Source organism: Aspergillus viridinutans (genome assembly GCF_018404265.1).
Source record: "Aspergillus viridinutans IFM 47045 DNA, scaffold_3, whole genome shotgun sequence".
In the NCBI taxonomy this organism is placed as follows: Eukaryota; Fungi; Ascomycota; class Eurotiomycetes; order Eurotiales; family Aspergillaceae; genus Aspergillus; species Aspergillus viridinutans.
The window spans coordinates 1,957,255-1,976,800 of NW_025091219.1; the positions used below are offsets into that span (position 1 = coordinate 1,957,255).

The following is a 19,546-nucleotide window of genomic DNA, read 5'->3' on the forward strand; positions in this document are numbered from 1 at the left end:
AATCAATCAACGACGTAGAAAGTGCTTGACGGCCTCGCCCCATACAGAACCCCTTTTGTACCAATGCATCCCGGGCACATTGCCCGCCTTCAACCCATCAATCGCCGTCGCCAGCTCCTCGCCCAGCCCTTCGTCCTTGATCGTCTGCAGAGGATACGTATACGTATGGAACGCAAAGACAAGCGCCTTGCTCCGAGGCAGCCGATGCAGCGTCTGCCGCTCACACCGGAGAACCGTCTACAGCTCAGCATAAGCATAAGCATAAGCATAAGCTCAAACACCAAGAGATTGGGCACCGGGAGTACATCACCCACCGAATCCACATCCAACATCCCCGGCTCAATCTCCTCCTTTCCAGCAGCCTTTGCCGACGCCTCCGTCGAGCCATGCACGCCCCCAAACGCAGCAAACAGGCCCGTCTCCGTCGTAATACTCCAGTTCACCCTCGCCACGACCTTCCCCACTTCGACCCGCGCAAAGAACCGATCCATGCTCCGCTCCAGCTTCTCCTTGTACCCAGGGACCGGGTCATGGATGGCCGCAAGCCGCAGCCCGAGTTTCGTGCGCGTGTCGAACCCAGAGGGGAAGTACGCGGTGTACGCGGCCAGGAAATAGCTCTCTTCGCTTTCTTTCTCTGAGTCCTTCCCGCGAGTATCAGGTAGGAGGAGAAGAAAATCCTCGTCGACGGTCTGGCCTAGGATCTCTAGGGCTTTGCGGACTGCCTGCCTCTGGGCCATGTCGATCTCCACGGGGTACGACTTCCCCGTGACCTTATTCTTTACTAATGTTGTGCTGTGGTTCGCCGACACCGACAAGCTAAACATCGTCGGATACCGCGTGGGAAGATACGTCCCCATGACAAAGCCGTACAACTCGCCCACTGCGCGGCGGATCCGCGGATCGGCTTCACCGTGCACGCCGAGCACGACGTCGGGGTACTCCTCCAGTAGAGACGCGCGCAGCGCCATCCGCTCTTTGTAGGTCTTGTCCATTGGGATGAGGTCTGAGATGGGGATGGTGGAGAGGGCTGATTGCGTTAGTTGCAGAGCTTACAGAGGATGGGTGGGTTACTGTGACTGGGGCATACCCATCGTCAAGTGGTATTTTGGCTTGAAGGGCCGGAAGACGAGTGGTTCGGTTGTTTCCCAGTTGAAGGTGGACAGGGGGGTGATGGGGGAGTATCCCGTTTCTGCTTCAGATGAAGTCTCATGTTTGGATGGAATGGTCTGGCTGGTGTTAGTGATTGGAATGAGTAGGATGGCAAGACGGAGACGGACCTTGATCTTGCGATAGTATGCGGATGCGAATGCGAATGCGAATGCGAATGTCCCAATCCCCAGGACTAGGAACAAGATGATGGATGGGTTTCTTTCGAGTTGGAGTCTCCATGACTCGAGGTACTGAAATCCAGCGGTAGACATGACCGTTTATGAGGGGTGACTCGTATCTCGGACATGTCCATGATGCGTCCATAATATACTGTATAGTAGGGAATGAGTCGAGAGGGGATATCATGCCCAGTTGGATATCAAGTTCGGTCTGTGCCGATTGGCGGGGAGAACCGCGGAGTAACACCGACTCGATGCAATCACCGAACGAATCATTATGGGACGATAGTCTAGTGTTATCATCTCAAGCTATGGAGACATTCAATCGGTAGGCTAATAGTTGCATTAGTTGGGCTCTAGAGCTACCCCGTATGCTCACGGAAGTATACATACAGTACAAATATAAACAACCGCCTCAGTAGGCAACAGACCACAAGAACAATAAACATATGGGTATCAATAGAGATGCACAATCAACATCAGAAACAACACAGCAGCATGCGACCACGACGACGAATCAACCACACCTGCATGTCAAACAACAAGCACCACAAGCCACCACCTCACCCATCCGTATCCGTCACCACTCTCTCCCTCCTCTTCACCTCCACCTGCTCACCCACCTCCCCGACGCCCGCGGTATTAACAGCCGGTCCAAGCCCAAACACCCGCCTCGGCACCTCACTCCTCTCACTGACGTTCACATTCAAAGTGGGCCGCCGAGGCCGCTGCATCCCTCTCGCCCGGCCCCCGACGACAGGGAACTCGTACGTCCCCATCCGCCATATATACAGCAGCACATCGAAGACGATCAGCGCCGCCCAGGGGAAGATGGTGACGATGCCGAGGAAGACCTGAACCCGGCCACAACATTAGCATTAGCATTACGTCCACTCAGCGCAGTTCTCAGGAGCGCGTGGGGGAGGGGGGGCAAGGCGTACGAAGATCCGAGCGGCCCAGCTCTCGACGTAGATTAAGTCTGGTGGGAGGATGGAGTACCACGCCATGGCTTTTCTGGAGTTTCTCTGATGTAGTTCTTTTTGTATGTGGACGATGCCGTCTCGTCAGGCGGGGGGAGCATTCGTGCGGAGGGCGAATGCTCAGTAGACGGAGGTGCTGTATAATGAGTTGGACTCGAAGTTAGAGACTCCCCCGCTTACTGCAAAGCATTCGGGGGAGCTAGAGCGAGTGGTAAGATCCTGGCGGATGGCAGGGGTGAGGAAGGCGTTGCGGAGCTCCAGTACTCGGTTTGGTGCGGAGGCGTACGATATCGTCGGACAGGGGTCAGGAGTCAGCGACAGTGACATTAATGTCAAAGTAAGCCTTCAGAAAGCATGCTCACTGAAGAAAACTGCCGGATTGCAGAAAGGGAAAAGGCTGATCTGATTTGATTTCAGGAGAGAAGGAAGCAAAAGTAAGGGAGAGGAGAGCTATCAGGCAGCGGAAGCTGACTTCGCCTCCGCCGTCGGCCCAATCGGGAAAATCGTAAGCATACCATCAAAGTGACATGTTACATTACACCAGAAGACTTCCAGACTCGGTTTATTGATCGCATCCGGAAATATATAGCTGATACTACAGGTGTATAGAGGTATACTCAGGTCATAAAAACGAAAAAGGTCATCCAATGTGATATAGGCGTAAAGTTCGTTAACCCGTGTCAAATGTACAGTCCCACCAACCAAATCTATGAAAATATCAAGTTTATGACGTAACCAAACCATTCAGCTGTACAAATCTGCAACTACCGCGCAGGACGGTAGTGCTCATACGAGGTGAAATTGGGATCGTCCTGCTCAACAGGCCCGTATCCTCCAGTCCGCCATCGGCTCAGGGGAGCAGGTGCGATCTCGCTCGTGCCTGGCACCTGGGCCTGGCTTAGAAGCTGCTGGGAATCGCTCGCGCTCGGGTGTTGATACAGACCAGCGCCCATCGCCGCACTCTCCTCACGCGAGTGCGGAGGGCGGAAGGCAGGGTGGATATCGTTCGCGATTGGGTCGTAGCCTTCGGGCATTTTCAGTCCAGACAGCGACGACGGCAGCGACGGCGTAGGCGATGACGCGCGCGATGTGGTCGGTGACCATTCGGCCAGGTGGCTTCGCGGCGTATGGGACCGCTCGGTCATCAGATCCTCGGGGCGGCCATAGATGCCTCCACCAAACTCGTCACGGAAGTCTGGACGATCCTTGAAATAGGAAAAGTCGAGATGATTCTCGGGAACAACCTCGAAGGGTGCCGACGGGGCGGCGTCCCTGGCCTTGCCCGGTTGCGTGGTCGACATGGGATCCATTGCAATGTCCGAGTATTCTCCTTGGACGTCCGAGGAGCCGAGTCGTCCGCGATAGATTTGTTTGAGCGCTTCGGCAGCCTTGGCGTGCACCATCGGGGTGATCAGAGGCTTGTATAGTGCGGGATGGCCGAACTTGGAGCTGAGCCGGTCAGACGCCTTCTTGCCTGACTTGCCGACAGCGAACGCCTCCGCATCGGTCAGGTTGGCCCGGTTGTAGTATTTGATGTCGTCGTCGAATTTCTTCATGCAGTAGAACTTGAATGCCAGCATCAGGAACGGCAGCGGAACCACACAGTAGACCATGGTCCAGGTACCCTTGGTCTTGGCCACCAGCGCAATGATTACATTGGCGAAGATGGTCGCAAAGACTAGACGGTTGAACAGGGCGCGCCAGAACCTGCCGCCCGATTCTGTCTTCGTCACGAACACATAGAGCAACAGATACTTCTTCAACATCGCATCCAATCCGAAATACAACGCAGTGACGGGAAGTACGATGGGCTGGAGCGTCGCGAAACACAACGCAACGGTCGAATAGAAGAGAAAGTAATTGTAGTAGCTCGCATAATCAAACGGCGGGGGCGCGGTCCATTCAATGGCCTGCCGGGGCGTGGGCGCCAGGAAGGTCTTGGAGAACCAAACCCAGAACAGGGTGACCAGCTGCACGAGGTCGATCGCCGCTCCGAGATTGCGCTGCAGCAGCCAGGTCACCCAGAAGGGAGACACTTGGCACAAGGCGCTCATGATCTTTTGGTAGAAAGCACCATCCTGAATCGCTTGCCAGGCGTTCTCGTCGTTTTTCTTCGCATCGACGACAGCGGCCACAAATGTCCACGCGGCCGAGAAGAGCGAGAAGACGATGAGGTTGTTGAAGACGAAGAACGAGTACAGATGACTCAGGACGTGGCGTTCTCGCGAGGTTTTGGTCACGTCACCCGCCTTGATGGACAAGCGACGGAAGATGATCGGTAGAAGGAGGTAAACCAGGGAAGTGATCGCCGGTGAGAGGATACCCTGGACCGCGGCCCAGGCTTCCGGGTTCGCATTAAGCGACGTCTGAAAAGCAGGCCAGACCAGACCCAGGTTGGACAAGTTGGACAGGAAGATGGCGATCATCGCGTTAGGAGCGATCCATACAACGGTCAACAAAGTAGTCCAGATGAAGTTCATGAACCGTTTCCACTTTCGTGCCTGCTTGGACAAGGGCAAATTCTCCCAGATGAGATCGTTCGGGCGAGGTGCCAGCTTGATCGTGGTTCCCTTGGGGTGTTTCTTTCGCGCGGTATAGGCGACGGCATGGGCATGCTCGATCATATCCCAGCTGACAAAACCGAATGGCATGGCGTTGCGCTTGTCGATGGAGGCGCGAACGTGACGGATCTCTTCCTCCAGACGCTGGATGCGGTCGGTGAGGTAATCAATGGCATCTACCTTGCAATCCGGATGATTGCCTCTTTGCTTCTTGGAAGGTTGCATCATTGGTCGCTTGGCAGGTAGCTGGTCGGGCCGCTTAAAATATTTCGCCAGGACGGACTCCAGTTGCCGCACGGTTTCCTCATGCTCCTTGATCAACACGGGGAGATCCTTGACATTTCGGCCGATGGAGGCCCGGGGGAGAGCAGCCGTGGGGTTGAATTCATCCACAAGGCGCATAAGGGCTTCGTCCGAACGTGCCTCATTGGGAATATCCGTAATCTACAACGGTCAGTCATCGATGTAAAACCAGCTGCTTGGTGGGGCGTAACACACCATCAAGGTTCGAGCATGCAGACTGCGCTGATAGTCAGAGCTCTGGAAATACTTTCTGCGCAAAGCTGTTACGGCCTTGTAGTTCCTCCAAAGAAAGTAAGCAATGATGATGTCGAAGGCCCAGGCACAAATGACTTGACTCCAAATCGCCTCCGTTGTGACATAAAGCGGGGTCATGGTCGCAAACGCCGACAACGATGAGATGCCAGAGCCGTTGCTCTTGGTGATGTTCACCGGAATCATCACGCCGCATCCGATGATACTCAAAATGATGAAGATATTGCGGCACATCTTGGTGAAGCGCAAGAAGACGGTGGCATCGAGGCCGATGCATTCCACCAGCTCGTCCTCTCGCGTGCGCAGAACGGGTCTCATCCAGGCGAAGAAGCCCTTGCCCACTGGGGGCGGCGTATGTCTGCGATCCGCATGTTTGACTTTGGGCGCATATACAAGGGTGTGACGAGGACGAAAGAGGGAGAAGAGGAGAGCGAGGAGGATGGAGATACCGGCGGAGGCGCCTAGCGAAGCCCACACGGCGTTGACTTGGAACTATCGGGCATGATTTAGCGATTGCAGAATCGAGATGGATTTGGAGGACTTACAGCCGATTTGAAAGGGTCCTGAATAAGCTTGAGAAACTGATCAGCGCCCGACGGATCGTCACGCTGTCGCAGAGCGAAGTGGTCCATAGTATCTAGAATCTACTGCGGCATGGGACGAGAGAGCGGGCGGTGAGGGTTTCACCAGAGGATTTAGAGGACAGAAGGTATATGGCAGAAACGAATGACTATATGATAGAAAAAGGAAAATGCATGGCACGTAAAAGAGACAGAAAAGAGTCAGGAAAGAGAAGATAAAAAAGATTGAAATGGACGGATAATGACTAGGAATGGCGCGGAGAGCAACGCAAGACGGCAACAAGAGGACAAGACCGCCCGCCCGCATGTGGGCTCGGTGGAGGCGGGTCTGGGAACAGGGATTAGTCTATCTACAGGTTAAACATCAATGGAAGGATTCATGGCTGATGCATGTCTAGGATGGTAAACTATAGATACAAAGCAGATACGGTTTACCATGGAGATGCGTTGGAGATAACTGATTGCTGAGATATCTGCTGATCTATACACAGTATTCAGCCCATCAACTGACCTTTTGGCGTATACTCGTGATTTTTGTCTATATCCATCGGTACCTGATGACTGTACGTAATCAGATTCTTTCCCTGGTAGATGAACAGTCGGTAGCTGGTACATTCTATTATCACTCAGATTGAGCTGCGCAACCTTGGTTACATCAGCCATGCTGCCCCCAACCCACCGGAACATTTCATGTTTATTCAACCCAGTGTGTTCCTTTGACAAAAATACAGAAGGCGGATGGAAGAGGCAAACCCAAAGGGAAGAATGATGGAACAAAAACGATGCCACTCCACAGTCAATGATCGACCGCTGTCATTGGACACTATTGGACTTTTAGCCGACTGCTATTTTCGCCCACGAATCACCGTTTGCCACTAGCGTCGAGTCTGGAACATTACCTCTTGGGTGGTAATATTCTCTCACACAAAGTATGAGTGTTGAGCAATTCTGAGACAACTAGAAAGGTCCGGTGGAGTCATCCATCCACACACAGCCCTACACAGGGTTTGATTGGTACCCATCCTCAAGTTGTCCAGGTAAGGTAAGTTGGCACTATTTTATCGCCTTCTCAGAAGTACACAGGGTCTGCAGGTCGATACACTACGGTAAGGTAGTGTACAAGAATAGCACAGGAACGGAAACTACCTAAGTAACGGTCTCCGTCTTGGTTAGCGTTGGCATGCAATAGTCGGACCTGCTGCTCTACTAATGCCTTAGAGCGATTCTTTCTCGGTCTCCTCCGAGATTAGCGTGGTACAGAGTAGACTAATTAAGCCCTGCATCGAGTTTGGTGTCACCGCGGGTGAGGTTGAAACCGATCCACGGAGACTCCGTATGTCCGTATGTTGATAACTTCAGCTCTTGTCAGGTAAAGAGGACCTCAGCGTGGGCACTGGAATTGCAAGCTCGCGACTCGCCACTGACGTACTACTAGGCCTCCCTTGGCGTGCAAACAAGAACGACTGTCGATCTGTCAATCAGCCTTTTGGCCGTTAAGCTTGTATTTATCAATAGCAAGAGACTCTACGAAGTAGGAAGCCATGTACTCTTGCTATTCTTCAAGGCGATTTTTCCTATGTCTCCCTTGTGCTATAAAACATAGCATATAGTCTAGTGCTGAACCTGAAACACAGAAGAAACCAAGAGGCACTGACTATTGGTCATACCTAATTCATGAAGCAACGCCAGCCAAGTGAATGATTAAACACACTCCAATGCGTAGTGCTTACTTTCGCATCATTGGCCCTTTCTACGTGGATGTCTGCAGGTCAATTACTGACATGCGAATGTCACATTAGTCGATTAGGGACTAGCATCGTTTTTGCACTTGTCATTGAACGTGCATACTACATCTATGTAGATTCGACTTGAACCACCAACGACTCAATAAATAAAATTTCTTTAGATCCATTCATTTGCTCATTTTATGTACTGGTATCTGGAAGATAAATAGAAATATCGGTTTTCCGAATCCAAAGGTAGAAGAACGTCCAAGTCAAGACCTTTACAGCTGGCCAGCAGTGTTGAAGTCCTCCAGAGCAACCTGCACACGCTTGCTCATGGTCTTCTCACCCTCACGAACCCACACACGGGGATCAAAGTACTTCTTGTTGGGCTTATCCTCGCCGTCGGGGTTGCCGACAGGGCCCATGAGGTAGTCCTTCTTGTTGAGAACGTAGTCACGGACACCGGACATGTATGCGTACTGCATATCGGTGTCGAGGTTGACCTTGACGACACCGTAGCTGATGGCCTCCTTGTACTCCTCCTTGCTGGAACCAGAGCCACCGTGGAAGACGAAGTAGACGGGCTTGTCCTTCTTGGAGCCGATCTTCTCCCTGACGTAGGCCTGGTGCTTCTTCAGAAGCTCGGGGTGGAGACGGACGTTGCCGGGCTTGTAGACGCCGTGCACATTACCGAAACCAGCGGCAATGGAGAAGTAGGGGCTGATGGGGGCGAGAGCGTTGTGGATGGCCAGGATGTCCTCGGGCTGAGTGTACAGGGAGTTGTTGTCAACGTCCTCGTTGTTGACACCGTCCTCCTCACCACCGGTGATACCGATTTCCTGAATAGGCATTAGCTTACGCACACACGACAGCAATTCAAAAGGGAGCATACCATCTCGAGCCACTGCTTCATAGGGGCAGCACGCTTCAGGTACTTGGCGGTGGTGTCAATGTTGTAGTCAACGGGCTCCTCAGACAAATCGATCATGTGGCTGGAGAAGAGGGGCTCGCCGTGCTGCTTGAAGTAGCGCTCATCCTCATCGAGCATACCGTCGAGCCAAGGAAGGAGCTTCTTGGCGCAGTGGTCGGTGTGGAGGACGACGGGGACGCCGTAGGCGGGAGCAATGCTGCGGATGTAGTGGGCAGCGGCGATGGAACCAGCGATGGAAGCCTTCTGGCCATCGTTGCTGACACCCTGCAATGGATTAGCTCTATCCTGCGATTGAGGACCGGTTTACAAGGTGCGCGTCTCATACCTTTCCAGCAAAGAAGGCAGCACCACCCTGAGAGACCTGGAGGATGACGGGGCAGTTCTGGTCGCGAGCGGCCTCGAGACAAGCGACGACGGTGGAGGAAGAGGTGACGTTCTATACTCAGCTGTTAGTATACCGAGCTTATGCACCACGACGAGTTGCGCAAGCTATAACGGTCGGGAAGCTTACAATGGCGGGAATAGCAAAGTTCTTCTCCTGAGCGTACTCGAAGAGACGGAGGACGTCATCACCGACGATGACGCCGGACTTGCGGGAAAGCTTCTCAAGGATACCCATTGTGACTATGGTTTGGATGCGACTAAACTGTCTGGATGGATCGAGTAGATGAAATTGAAGAGGGAGAGAAGATCTGGACGGGAGACGGGATAGATAAGTAATTAGATCACGAAACAACAAAACTTTTTTAGTACTCTTCTAATTCACTGAAGATCACCGAAGAGCTTTACCGGACGACGAATACGGTGGCAGTTAAATAAGTAGCACACAAGGGAGGGGCAGCGAGCCACTAATGGAGGGGCAGCAGCAGTGGGATGCCTTGAAGAACTCACCGGGTGGTGGGGAATTGATGTAGTCAGTATGATTTCAGTTTGCCTGAACCGGTTCTCCTGATGATGTGGTAGTAAGAAGAGAAGAAGGAAACAAGAAGGAAAAGGGACGAGATGATATAATAATAACCATACTAAAGGTCCCCTAACCCTTTGCTAGCAATAAGAAGGATCCTGAGCTATCCTTTCCTACTGGTGGGGTAAATTGGTCCTAGAGGGGGCCATGACTGACGCCCGTTTGGCCTCAGGCCTGCTTCTGACCCGAAAATCCCCGCGTCCATCACATGACATCATCGCCCGCGTCATGGACTTGAAGCTCTCTACTCACGCCACAGGTAGTCAATGGATGAGCTGTACTTGCGTGTAGAAAGGGCCAACTAAAACTAAGGTCAAGAGGAGCATATCTTCAGAAGGTGAATCGAAGCTGTGTCCTGTCAATTGAGAGGTTTTCACTCCTACAGTGCCTCAGCCGGTTCGTTGACTCTCGGTTCTCTGCGAAAATGAATACCCATCTCTCCGTATTTCTTTCGTGCCTCGATACGTTCTCGGCGAAAGCAGCGGAGAAACTCTCCCCTTAACCGTCAATTACCGTTCCAGTCCATTCCCTTGCGTTCTTTTCTCATGGCCCAGACTTTCTGCTATCCGGACAATTGGTTATCGTCGGCATCAGCCATGTGCGACTCTGTATGGAGCGGAGTAGAGATTCCCGACAACCAAGGCCGGACGGTTTTTTTACTACGGTCTGGCGTCAGGAATGAAGTTTTATCCAAAGACTATCAACTCCTTCTATCCTAAGCTCCTATGTCCAGATGCTGTCTGACAGAGAAATGCTCTGAGAAGAAAGTATGTACGTATGCGATCAATGTCCATATCAATGTCCATATCAATGTCCACGTCTTGTCTATTTCAATTATGTCCCCGCCATATATGCGCTGAACCCAAAATGACACGAGTCGCGTATGTGCATTCAATCATGTTTTCATCCATCAACTTCTGATTGCGACGCCCAAGGCCCGAAAGACTCTTTTTCCACTTCGTAAAACAAGAGATAGACTTCTTTCTGCATGCCCAGCACGTCTGAAGTCTTGCATTCCTTGATCTTCTCGTCGGAGATGCGCCACCATCGATCATTCGTCTTCTTGCGACGACGGAGCCGAGAACTCGACAGAGCTGGTGCTTCTGGAGGCGTTCTGGGAGTGGTCCGCTCACTCATGAAGGATGGCCGTGATCCGGACTTGCTCCAGGCACCACTATCACTGGCTGGACTTTGAGTTTCAGACCCCGGCGGCGAGAGATTCTGCTTCGATCCTGACGATTTGGTGCGGATGCTCTGAAAGGATACACGGGAGCTGGATGTGGTGGGCCGAGCAGAAGGCGAGGGAGGCGCATTCAGCTGAGATGCAGGTTGTGAGGCGTCCCTCGCCGACGCTGACTGAGAACGAGCTGGGGATGAGATCGAAGTGCCCGACAGGGATGGTAATGATGTCGAGGAAGAAAGGCTGATTGGGGAGGGTTCTGTCTCGGGGGCCCCGCGAGCCGCGAAGCGAGGACTCGGTGCAGTAGAGGGATTGACGCTGGGCGCCCGACTTTGCGCGTAGGAACTAAAGACGTCCGGAGTAGAGAAAGGCGGGTAGAGGTTGTTACGTCGGAAGGATTCGTAGTGGCCGCTGTTATGACTGCCTTTGTGGCAGACAATGGCCAGCAGCTTGAACCACTTCTGGCTCAAAATCCCACCCAAAGGAAGCCTTTCAGGGAAGGATACTTTGGCGGCATTTTTCGTAGAACTACTGCGATCAAAGATCGAGCGCGAGAGGTGGATTGCAATAATCTTGGGGAAAACAGTGATGCGCATATGGCGAGCAATCTTTCGCTTAGGTGCAAGATCCGCTGGAGGAAGGCTGACTCCTTCGGGAGGATTCTCAGGATCTGTAACGATAGCATGTCGTATCTGCTGGATCTCCTGTTCGATACGCTCGCGATCTCTTGTGGAATGAGACCTGCTCATTTCTACCATCTTAGCATCCAGGGCATGTTGTAACCGGCATCTGTCACACCGGAAGTCATCGATATATTCCGTTTTGAGCAATCCGTCAAAGCAGGAACTGAGTGTGGTCGAGCTCTTCTGAGGAACTTGTAGCGTCAGATTCACGAACGAAGTCTTGTTCGGCTTGTATTGATAATGGCAGAACTGGCATTCAATCTGCGATTCCATTTGTCCTTCAAAAGGAAATCCGTATTCATTGTCGATCTCTTTCAATTTGTTATCGATGATTGCCGGGAGGCCAATCTCAGATCCATCGTCGATCCGCACTTCGATTTCAGTAGATCCCTTCTCGACAGCATTACTTTGTATAGATTCCCCGCCACCGGAGCCTGGCAGCGCTGCAAGAGAATCTTGTGCACGCTGTCGTGCCTTCAATCCGGCATGGTATTCGTCACAAAGACGCTCCGCAACGATCTGAAGAAATTCCTGCGCATCCTGCTGATTGCGGCTAATCCGAGTACGGAAAGCGTACTCGAGAGCCTGGATGAAAGCCCGGTTGGTGATGGTCTTCTTGTAGATTGGACGCTCATTTAATCGGTCCAACATCTCTTTCAGAGCTCGCGTGATCGTACCCTGCTGTAGTTCCCGGACCCTCTCGGGTCTCATCCCCCGCGGCGTCTCATCTGCCTCCGGCAGCGAGTTATATACGTCCGGTCCATCCAGTTCACGCCGATGTAATTCCCTGATCAGGTAGACGCGCAGATCGCCCAGGCCCGCGAGCGCCTGCAGAACCGAGTTGATGAAGCAGTCGTTCGCCGGATTCGTCAGCCCTACAATACTCTTCTTGCGGTTGCCGTCGTTCGAGTCGTCGCCGTCGATTGTGTAATTTGGTCCGAACACGTAGAAGAGGGCCACGGCGGCGAGGGATGCTCCGGCTGCGTATGCGGCGATGGTCGTCGACTTTTCCTGCATAGCTGCGTTGCTGTTGAGCAGCGAGAGCCTTCTATCGGTGCTATTAGTTGAGGATGTCTTTCGAATGCACGAACGTCGCCAGGATCATTGCTCCATTGGCGGCGGCGCGGGGGAGGTGAGCTTCGACTCTGACTGGGAGGCGAGCCACTCCAAAAGCCAATGGCGAACCTAACGGCAGGACAAGAATGTCGATGAGTTTTCTTCAACTCCTGTAGTTCAATTTCTCTGTCGAATGATGATATTCAGAGTGAAGATGACAGTTTCTGGGTGGCGGCTATGGGCGGATAATTGTCCGTCAGATAAGTTTTTCCCCCATACACAGCGTAGCACCCGAGGATGGGGATTGCGGAGAGGAATCCGAACAATGGGGTTGAAGGCGAGAAAAGGGCACTCACGCATGCTTATAAACTGCTTAAATAATCGTTCATGTCGTCGGAACATTCGAATGATAATCGTGACAGAGCGACTTGCATAAATGAATATACAGGCAACAAGATAAGGGAATGCTGAAGTCTGATCAATCTTCGTCGTCTTCGCTCTTCGCTCTTCACTCCCGAGACCGTCCGGAGAACTTGCCACGCCAAGCGACCGTCAACCGACCGTCAACAGCGTCTGAAACCCCCACATTGGAGATCCTGGGTCCGCCCGACGACTACGGAAAAGGAGCATGTTCAAGGATACCATGGCTTCCAGTGCTCCAGGAGTTCGTGGACCAATATGAGATCATCGGGGTCAGTTGAGTGATGTTCCACAGCAAGATCTGCAGGACCATAGTGCCCCTGAGCAAATGGTAAGGAGATCATCGTCAATAGGGCGTGATGATCCCATACGCAATCCTGATAATTGTCCACTTGTTAGACCCCATCAGCCGGTTGGAGAAGTTTGAAGAATAAAATTTGTAAGTTAAGTGTAGTTGGGGCGGTGATGGTGTTCCTTTTGATAGTCTTGGATCTGAGCCTCAGAGACATGGCATGATCGAAACGTGACCTTGGAGTAAGGCGCAAATAAAGCAGATTAGAATTCTCACTTCAACATAATCGAGATATTCGGGCACTTTTTTAGTTGATGATAGAGCAGGAATATCATCAACTTAGAATGACTTGGCTTTCTTTCGTCGTCTGACTGACTGAATATATGAGACTCAAATCTCGAAATCGCTTGAACACAGGTCCTTTTGTCTCAACAAGAACTTTTCATTGATTCAATCTATTGTAGTAGTCTTTCTAAACAGAGATTCATGACACACTACTGCATATACAAAAGTCATCGCTTCCCCCAAGAGAGCAGCCCATAGAACGGGAGAGTTGGGAGAGCGTCCAGATTCACCATGTGGGGGGCCTTTCGCGGAAGGCCATGTTGAGAAAACAAACTTAAGCGCGCATCGACTCGGGCAAGGTGGCAACCTTCTCGTTGAACAAGTCTTCTGCTTGCTTCCAGACACGAGCGTTCTTTCTGTCCTTGAGTTGCAGTAGGCTCGGCAGCAAGGCTTCGCTGAACATCTCGGAGCTTTCACGAGGAAGGAGGGAGGGGAGGTGGTCGATGCTGATCACGCTCAATGGGGGGCCCTGGGCCCGTTCGGCAAGGGGAACAGTCACTGTGGGCTTGTCGAAAGTGGTTGTGATGGAATAGACAGGGATAGGATTGTTGGGATTGGTTCTGGGTGAGGCAAGACCAGAATGTCAGCGAGAACGTCCTTTATCCTCAAGAGTCCAAATAGTAACATACGTATCGGCGCTCACGTCACAAATGACAGACAAGCGGCGGTTAGGAGAAGAGAGAGTTTCGGTGTTGACGAAAGGAGGGATCTTAGCGGAAAGGTAGATGCAGTTGATGAAAATGTCTGCATCCTCGACAATCTCCCTGAAGGGACCACCTGGAAAACTAGATTAGCGCAGGCACATTAGCTGCAGGTGAGAATGAAGACATACCCTTCTTGGTCTCTTCCATATCCCACTGGATGATATCGGACTCAGGAATGCCGACATCCTTGGCCAGCTGGACGGCTCCCTTGCCACAGCGCCCAAGCTAGACTTGGTCAGTACAATGAGGAGACCTCAGCTCATCGAATGCACACTCACAGCTCCAATGACAAGTACCCTGGGCGACCTGCCAGACAGCTTCTTGCCAGACTCCAACGACTCCTTCACTGACTCGATCAACAAGTCCTGGTTTGCGTAGGGAGTCTCGCCAGGAAGGGGTTCGCCCTCAGGATGCGTCAATTGCCACGCCCAGTTCTTAACGGCCAAAGCAGAACCTGTGCATAGCGTGAGCATTCCCCTATATGCGACGCATAGCAAAACCGAAATAATTTACCTGCATAACCGGCGGAGTATCCAAAAGCTGAAGGTGAAAGTCAGACACTATTTTCATTCATCCAAAGCAGAAACAGTCGTCACCTACCGGCTACTCGGCGTCCGGCGTCATCTGTGAGGAATTCCAAGTCCAAGAGGGTGCCGCCTCCGCGGGGCCACCGGCTGAGAACCTTCTCCCAACCAGCCTGTTGCTTGTAGCAGTGCGCAAAGGAGATGTGAACGTGCTCAAGGGGGAAATCGTCTTCGGGAAGCTCCTTCAGGCCCAGTATATAGGCATCTCTAGGTGCGTCCTTCACCCATGAACCTTCCTCGACGAGGGGAGCGCCGATCTGTACAACTAGTGCGTGAGAATGTCGTCCGAAGAAGGGATTATGTGCGAATCTCAAATTACCTGCTCAAACTCCTTATCTGTCAAAAAAAGCCAGTTCTGTTAGTGATTGGCCCTGAGAAGGAATCAGGGGACATTATTCTCACCGTCGAATATCCGCTGTGTGGAACGCTCCACGGTCACCTCGTAGCCGGCATCCATGAGGGCCTTGCAGGTAGTCGGGGTCACTACATTCCATACAATTAGCACATGCAATTTGAAGATTTACGGATTGAAAATGCCATGATGAACAGGGTATTTTTCGCAAGAACATGTAGAACTCACAAGCAGACCGAGCCTCGGCGGGCTTGGTTTCAGCGCGCAACCAGATCTTATTGCTCGACATGACGGTGAAATTCAATTGATGAGTGCTCGAAGACAAATTGATTTTTTCTTGAAAAGGAAAACCGAGATTTCGAAAAATGGAAAGTGAAATTAGAACAATGACTACTGGAGCTATGACACAGACTCAAATCCCCTCCAGTGATAACGGTTGATCCGCTCCGTGGCTGTGACTCAGCGAGGGGTTGGGGTGTCGGCCGATATCGGCTTTTCTCAAGAAGGCGTTGATATACAACAGATTGCTCCGTCATGATAATTGTGCTTGTACCTGATCTAGACGACTTCCTTTATACATCAAAAAAACATTACACATCAAGATTGACACAAGGGGTTGAAGTATTACTGAGTTCCTTAATCAGAACATATACTCGCAGATATCGAACTGACAATTATGTGTGCTTACTCTGGATATACAAGAATACCAGTTTGCATTATCATTGCTAAGACTGCTAAAGGGAAATTGAAAGAGAGTGTCTCGTAGCAGACATTCAGTATTAGGCCATGAAGGTCGACATAGAGCCCGGAAATCAAAGGAGTGCAGCTCACGTTGTTGCAGCCTTGGTCCGACTGCGCGTCCGACTCCCGATACCATCTGTATGAACTATACGCTTCACTGTGTCTTTCACTTTCTTAGAGCGCCCTGACTTCTGCTCACCGTTGCGAGTGGCATTCGAGGCCGAGTTACCGGTGGCCGGGGTAGCTGGTTGACCGTTTTCGTCCACACCATTCTCTTCGCTAATCTTTTGCTTCTTACGTGCGGGTTCTGTGGATTCTCCAGGGACAGCTTTGCCATCATGGGCTGGTGCCGAAGACGGGCCGTGCTCTTGTTTGTCTCCTGCTTGCGCGGTGTCTGCGGTAGATGGTGGTTGAGCGTCAGTCACAGCCCCAGCAAGGGCCTGTTCTGGAGAAGTTGAAGGATCGACGGCTTTGGAGTCTTCGGCAGACTTGGTTCCTTCCGAGCTGCTCTGGTTTGGATTGGGGACGGGCTCTGTAGGGAGCGCTTTGTCACTCTCCAGTGGACGGCTGTCGACCTTGGTCTCTCTAGCGGTATCCTCCAGCGATTGCCTGTTGACTTCTGCTGCAGTCTGAATTGTAGGCTCTGGCGATGTCCATTAGCGTCTGATTGCTCTACCTGAACGCTTACGGTGGTAATTAAACGGGGTTTAAGTTTAACTCAGGCGGCCAGACAGCGCCCTGTATCCTGGACATACCTTGCTTGGAGTGACCGTTTACAACGCTAGAGTCGTTTTCGGTCGCCATGATTGTGATTGCTAATGTGTAACTTATATGGGCTTCGTCGATGTATGGGAAATGGAGACGATATAATTGTCTCGAAAAAAGAGACTTGATTATCACTATAGCTGAGATCGCTAGGATAGATGATTCTGGAACAGTGTATCACCGATGAGGAGAGGTCAAGGACGACAAAGTGTGAAAGGAATGGAGAGGAGACTGCGAGTGTGACGTTGACTAAGATCTTCGAGAACGCTAGCCTTTTCTCGGTTATTTGTTCTATTTGCCCCAACATGTTAGCGGATGCTAGATTTAGTGACGCAACACCAGAATTCAATTCCGGGCTCAGCACCAGGGTCTGGCCTGCAGCCCTGGCGTAGCGTAGTCCGGCGCTTCTGATGTTCTTTGTTGTAGGTAAGCATGCCAAGAAGAGGAGAAGGGTGGCATTAGTGCGGCAGAGTGGAGCACCATTGCGGAGTTGGGACGAGATGGACGCTTCCTCGCGTGAAGTGCGTCCCTCATCGTCAAAGTCCATGACGTCGATGAACGATGCTGGATAGGCGGCACTTTAATGGCCCCAATTAGCCAGAGTCCAATGGACTACATCTGATGTGTTTGTGTATGTTGATTCGACATGTTTAACATGCGAGCCAATGCGAATCATGCCAGACCCAGTAGGCTGGATAGATTCTCCTCCTCTGCTGACACTTGATCAAACGTGCTGGATGCCGACTCCTGGCCAATCTTTTCCGGTAGATTCTCCTGAATAAAGCGTGCCAAGTATGAAGCCTCCTCCAATTTTTGCTGATCGACCAAGATACGAATGGCGGTAATGGCATAAAGCACAAAGTTCTCCTTTTTCGTCTTGGGCCATGTTGTGAGCCGAACTCGTGATATCCTCTCTGTAAATTGCACAAAGCGCGTAGCGTCAGGTCGGGTCGGGTGGAAAAGAGGCACGCAAGCTAGTAGTAACGACTTGAGAGACCATGAAGCGATAATCCTCACATATTCATCGTACATCTCAAGAGGCATTTGTTTGAGCTGCGATTGCTCATCCTCCATGGCTGCGCGGCACAAAAACCCGGCTGCAGGCATTAGTAGGGCTTTCTTGTACTGAACAAGGCCGAGCTCGTAATCTGTAGAGATTGGCAGCCTGCTCGCCTCCAAGTAATATCTCATGGCCGAGACTAAACCCTCTCCGTACTGGATCTCAGCTTTCAAGAGGTCGAGCAGGAAATTGCGAGCCACGGTTTGGGCCATGGCCTCCGATATGCGACCGTCAGCACCGCCCAGGTCACGGTTCAATAGCATTCCCAGCCAGGTCATTGCCGTCTTCTGTAGCCCCTCAGCGACCATGAATTTGAGGAGTGTGACGGTTGAAGATCGTATCGTGAATATCATTTTCCTGGATTCGGAATCGGATGCGTACCACCAGGACACGATTTTGGAACCGGCCTTAGCCTTCTTCATCGCGTCTACAACTCCATCGCCGGTATGAGCGCTGGCGAGCACTAGCTGGGCCCTCAAACAATTGAACAGAGCGGTCTTATTAACAGAACCCGAGGCAACCAACTCATCGAAGACAGTCATAGGCTCAGTCGCCAGTTTCTGCTCTTGAAGTGGTCCAAGACCGGATTGGTGCCCAGGGCTAGCTGCATTTGAGGGAATGACGCGGAAAAGAGGATTCTCCAAAATAGTCCTTAGATGTTTGTCGGTCGCATGAACGGAGGATAAAGGATTGTCACCGTTCTGATCGTTATTGGTTGAAGAGGATGATGGGTACTCTCGATCTAGTTGACGACGGAAGGAGGACGTAAGGGCGTTCAGTAATTGCGCTGATTCTCTTGGCGTACGAGGAAGAGGTTGATGAATTTTTGCGAAAGGGCTGAATTTGAACAATGATGACCCCTTCATGTTGACTCTGCTGCGGTGGGGTTGATAGACGAGATGTATTGCGAGTGGAATATCTCGGTTCTCTTGCTCAACCTGTCCCTCAGCAGTTCATACGGAGCATACAAGGAAACATCCGAGCCTCAGGCAGCGAACATCACCTGAGCGACTTGAAAGCGCAAAACCGGGGGCGGTGAGTGGAAGCAGCCAATGAAAGGATGGTCTCCTGACACCCAAACCAAAGCAGGCCACACAAGAGTAGGAAAGGGTTAGAGAGGCGAAGTTGTCCACAATAATGGAGATCAAGGAGGGTTTTAAGATGTAGAGTAGTCAATAGTAGCTCAATCGATGACGATACAAACAGTTAGACGACTATAGCCAACAGAGATAGAATAGCTAGCTGTAATTCATTTCAAGAGTACTTTTAAGGCTATGTAGATGATGAAATCATCCCAGAGAGCTTCCTCCCCCGTAGTCTACTCGCTAAAGGAGCAAAACGATCGGCTGTTGCCTCAGGCTCAGCTGTCTCCCTCAGACACACGCCGGCCTTACTAGCAGCAGAAAGTCTCGTTCCCTGCCATTTCGATCTTGATCCAAGTCCCAATAATTAATCTCTTCCTCCCTTCTTCCCACTCTCTCTACTGCTTCCTCTCCCCCACAAGTCTATAATAACTTCCCTTTTTCTTATTATTCTTTTTTCCTTTACCTAGCTATCCTTCTCCTCCGTCCTTCGTCTTCTCTTTTCCCTTTTCCCCGTTGTTCCCCGGATTCGGCGGCCCTTGTGCCTGTGGTTTTGGTGCTGTCCTCTCGTGAGGGTGCAGCTGTGATCATTTCCACTAACGACGACCTCTTTTTACCCGTTCAGGTCAGCCACACTTTGTCGCCCCACCGTCGA

General features: G+C 51.6%; 8 protein-coding genes across 8 annotated transcripts; 1 reads left to right on the forward strand and 7 right to left on the reverse strand.

Annotated features, from left to right (window-relative positions):
* Positions 1 to 6: 6 nt before the first annotated feature.
* Positions 7 to 1,421, reverse strand: Aspvir_005632 (heme-dependent oxidative N-demethylase family protein; the record flags this gene model as incomplete). The annotated part of the gene is made up of 3 exons (XM_043268845.1): positions 7 to 237; positions 315 to 1,027; positions 1,088 to 1,421. 3 exons carry the CDS (start codon positions 1,419 to 1,421, stop codon positions 7 to 9), a joined length of 1,278 nt encoding a protein of 425 aa, XP_043124780.1.
* Positions 1,422 to 1,777: 356 nt separating this feature from the next.
* On the forward strand, positions 1,778 to 2,305 carry Aspvir_005633 (uncharacterized protein; the record flags this gene model as incomplete). Its single annotated transcript, XM_043268846.1, has 2 exons — positions 1,778 to 1,781; positions 1,812 to 2,305. The coding sequence occupies 2 exons, from the start codon at positions 1,778 to 1,780 to the stop codon at positions 2,303 to 2,305; spliced, it is 498 nt and encodes a 165-aa protein (XP_043124781.1).
* A 767-nt stretch (positions 2,306 to 3,072) lies between these two features.
* Aspvir_005634 (putative DUF221 domain protein) lies at positions 3,073 to 6,056 on the reverse strand (the record flags this gene model as incomplete). Its single annotated transcript, XM_043268847.1, has 3 exons — positions 3,073 to 5,313; positions 5,368 to 5,916; positions 5,970 to 6,056. The coding sequence occupies 3 exons, from the start codon at positions 6,054 to 6,056 to the stop codon at positions 3,073 to 3,075; spliced, it is 2,877 nt and encodes a 958-aa protein (XP_043124782.1).
* A 1,954-nt stretch (positions 6,057 to 8,010) lies between these two features.
* Positions 8,011 to 9,282, reverse strand: Aspvir_005635 (fructose-bisphosphate aldolase FBA1; the record flags this gene model as incomplete). Its single annotated transcript, XM_043268848.1, has 4 exons — positions 8,011 to 8,571; positions 8,625 to 8,927; positions 8,989 to 9,099; positions 9,175 to 9,282. The coding sequence occupies 4 exons, from the start codon at positions 9,280 to 9,282 to the stop codon at positions 8,011 to 8,013; spliced, it is 1,083 nt and encodes a 360-aa protein (XP_043124783.1).
* A 1,248-nt stretch (positions 9,283 to 10,530) lies between these two features.
* On the reverse strand, positions 10,531 to 12,507 carry Aspvir_005636 (putative ubiquitin C-terminal hydrolase; the record flags this gene model as incomplete). The annotated part of the gene is made up of 1 exon (XM_043268849.1): positions 10,531 to 12,507. One exon carries the CDS (start codon positions 12,505 to 12,507, stop codon positions 10,531 to 10,533), a length of 1,977 nt encoding a protein of 658 aa, XP_043124784.1.
* A 1,370-nt stretch (positions 12,508 to 13,877) lies between these two features.
* lys1 (saccharopine dehydrogenase (NAD+, L-lysine-forming)) lies at positions 13,878 to 15,532 on the reverse strand (the record flags this gene model as incomplete). The annotated part of the gene is made up of 8 exons (XM_043268850.1): positions 13,878 to 14,163; positions 14,233 to 14,380; positions 14,436 to 14,532; positions 14,586 to 14,761; positions 14,821 to 14,847; positions 14,908 to 15,156; positions 15,294 to 15,374; positions 15,472 to 15,532. The coding sequence occupies 8 exons, from the start codon at positions 15,530 to 15,532 to the stop codon at positions 13,878 to 13,880; spliced, it is 1,125 nt and encodes a 374-aa protein (XP_043124785.1).
* A 538-nt stretch (positions 15,533 to 16,070) lies between these two features.
* Aspvir_005638 (uncharacterized protein) lies at positions 16,071 to 16,788 on the reverse strand (the record flags this gene model as incomplete). The annotated part of the gene is made up of 2 exons (XM_043268851.1): positions 16,071 to 16,627; positions 16,740 to 16,788. 2 exons carry the CDS (start codon positions 16,786 to 16,788, stop codon positions 16,071 to 16,073), a joined length of 606 nt encoding a protein of 201 aa, XP_043124786.1.
* A 633-nt stretch (positions 16,789 to 17,421) lies between these two features.
* Positions 17,422 to 18,675, reverse strand: Aspvir_005639 (uncharacterized protein; the record flags this gene model as incomplete). Its single annotated transcript, XM_043268852.1, has 1 exon — positions 17,422 to 18,675. One exon carries the CDS (start codon positions 18,673 to 18,675, stop codon positions 17,422 to 17,424), a length of 1,254 nt encoding a protein of 417 aa, XP_043124787.1.
* Positions 18,676 to 19,546: the final 871 nt, after the last annotated feature.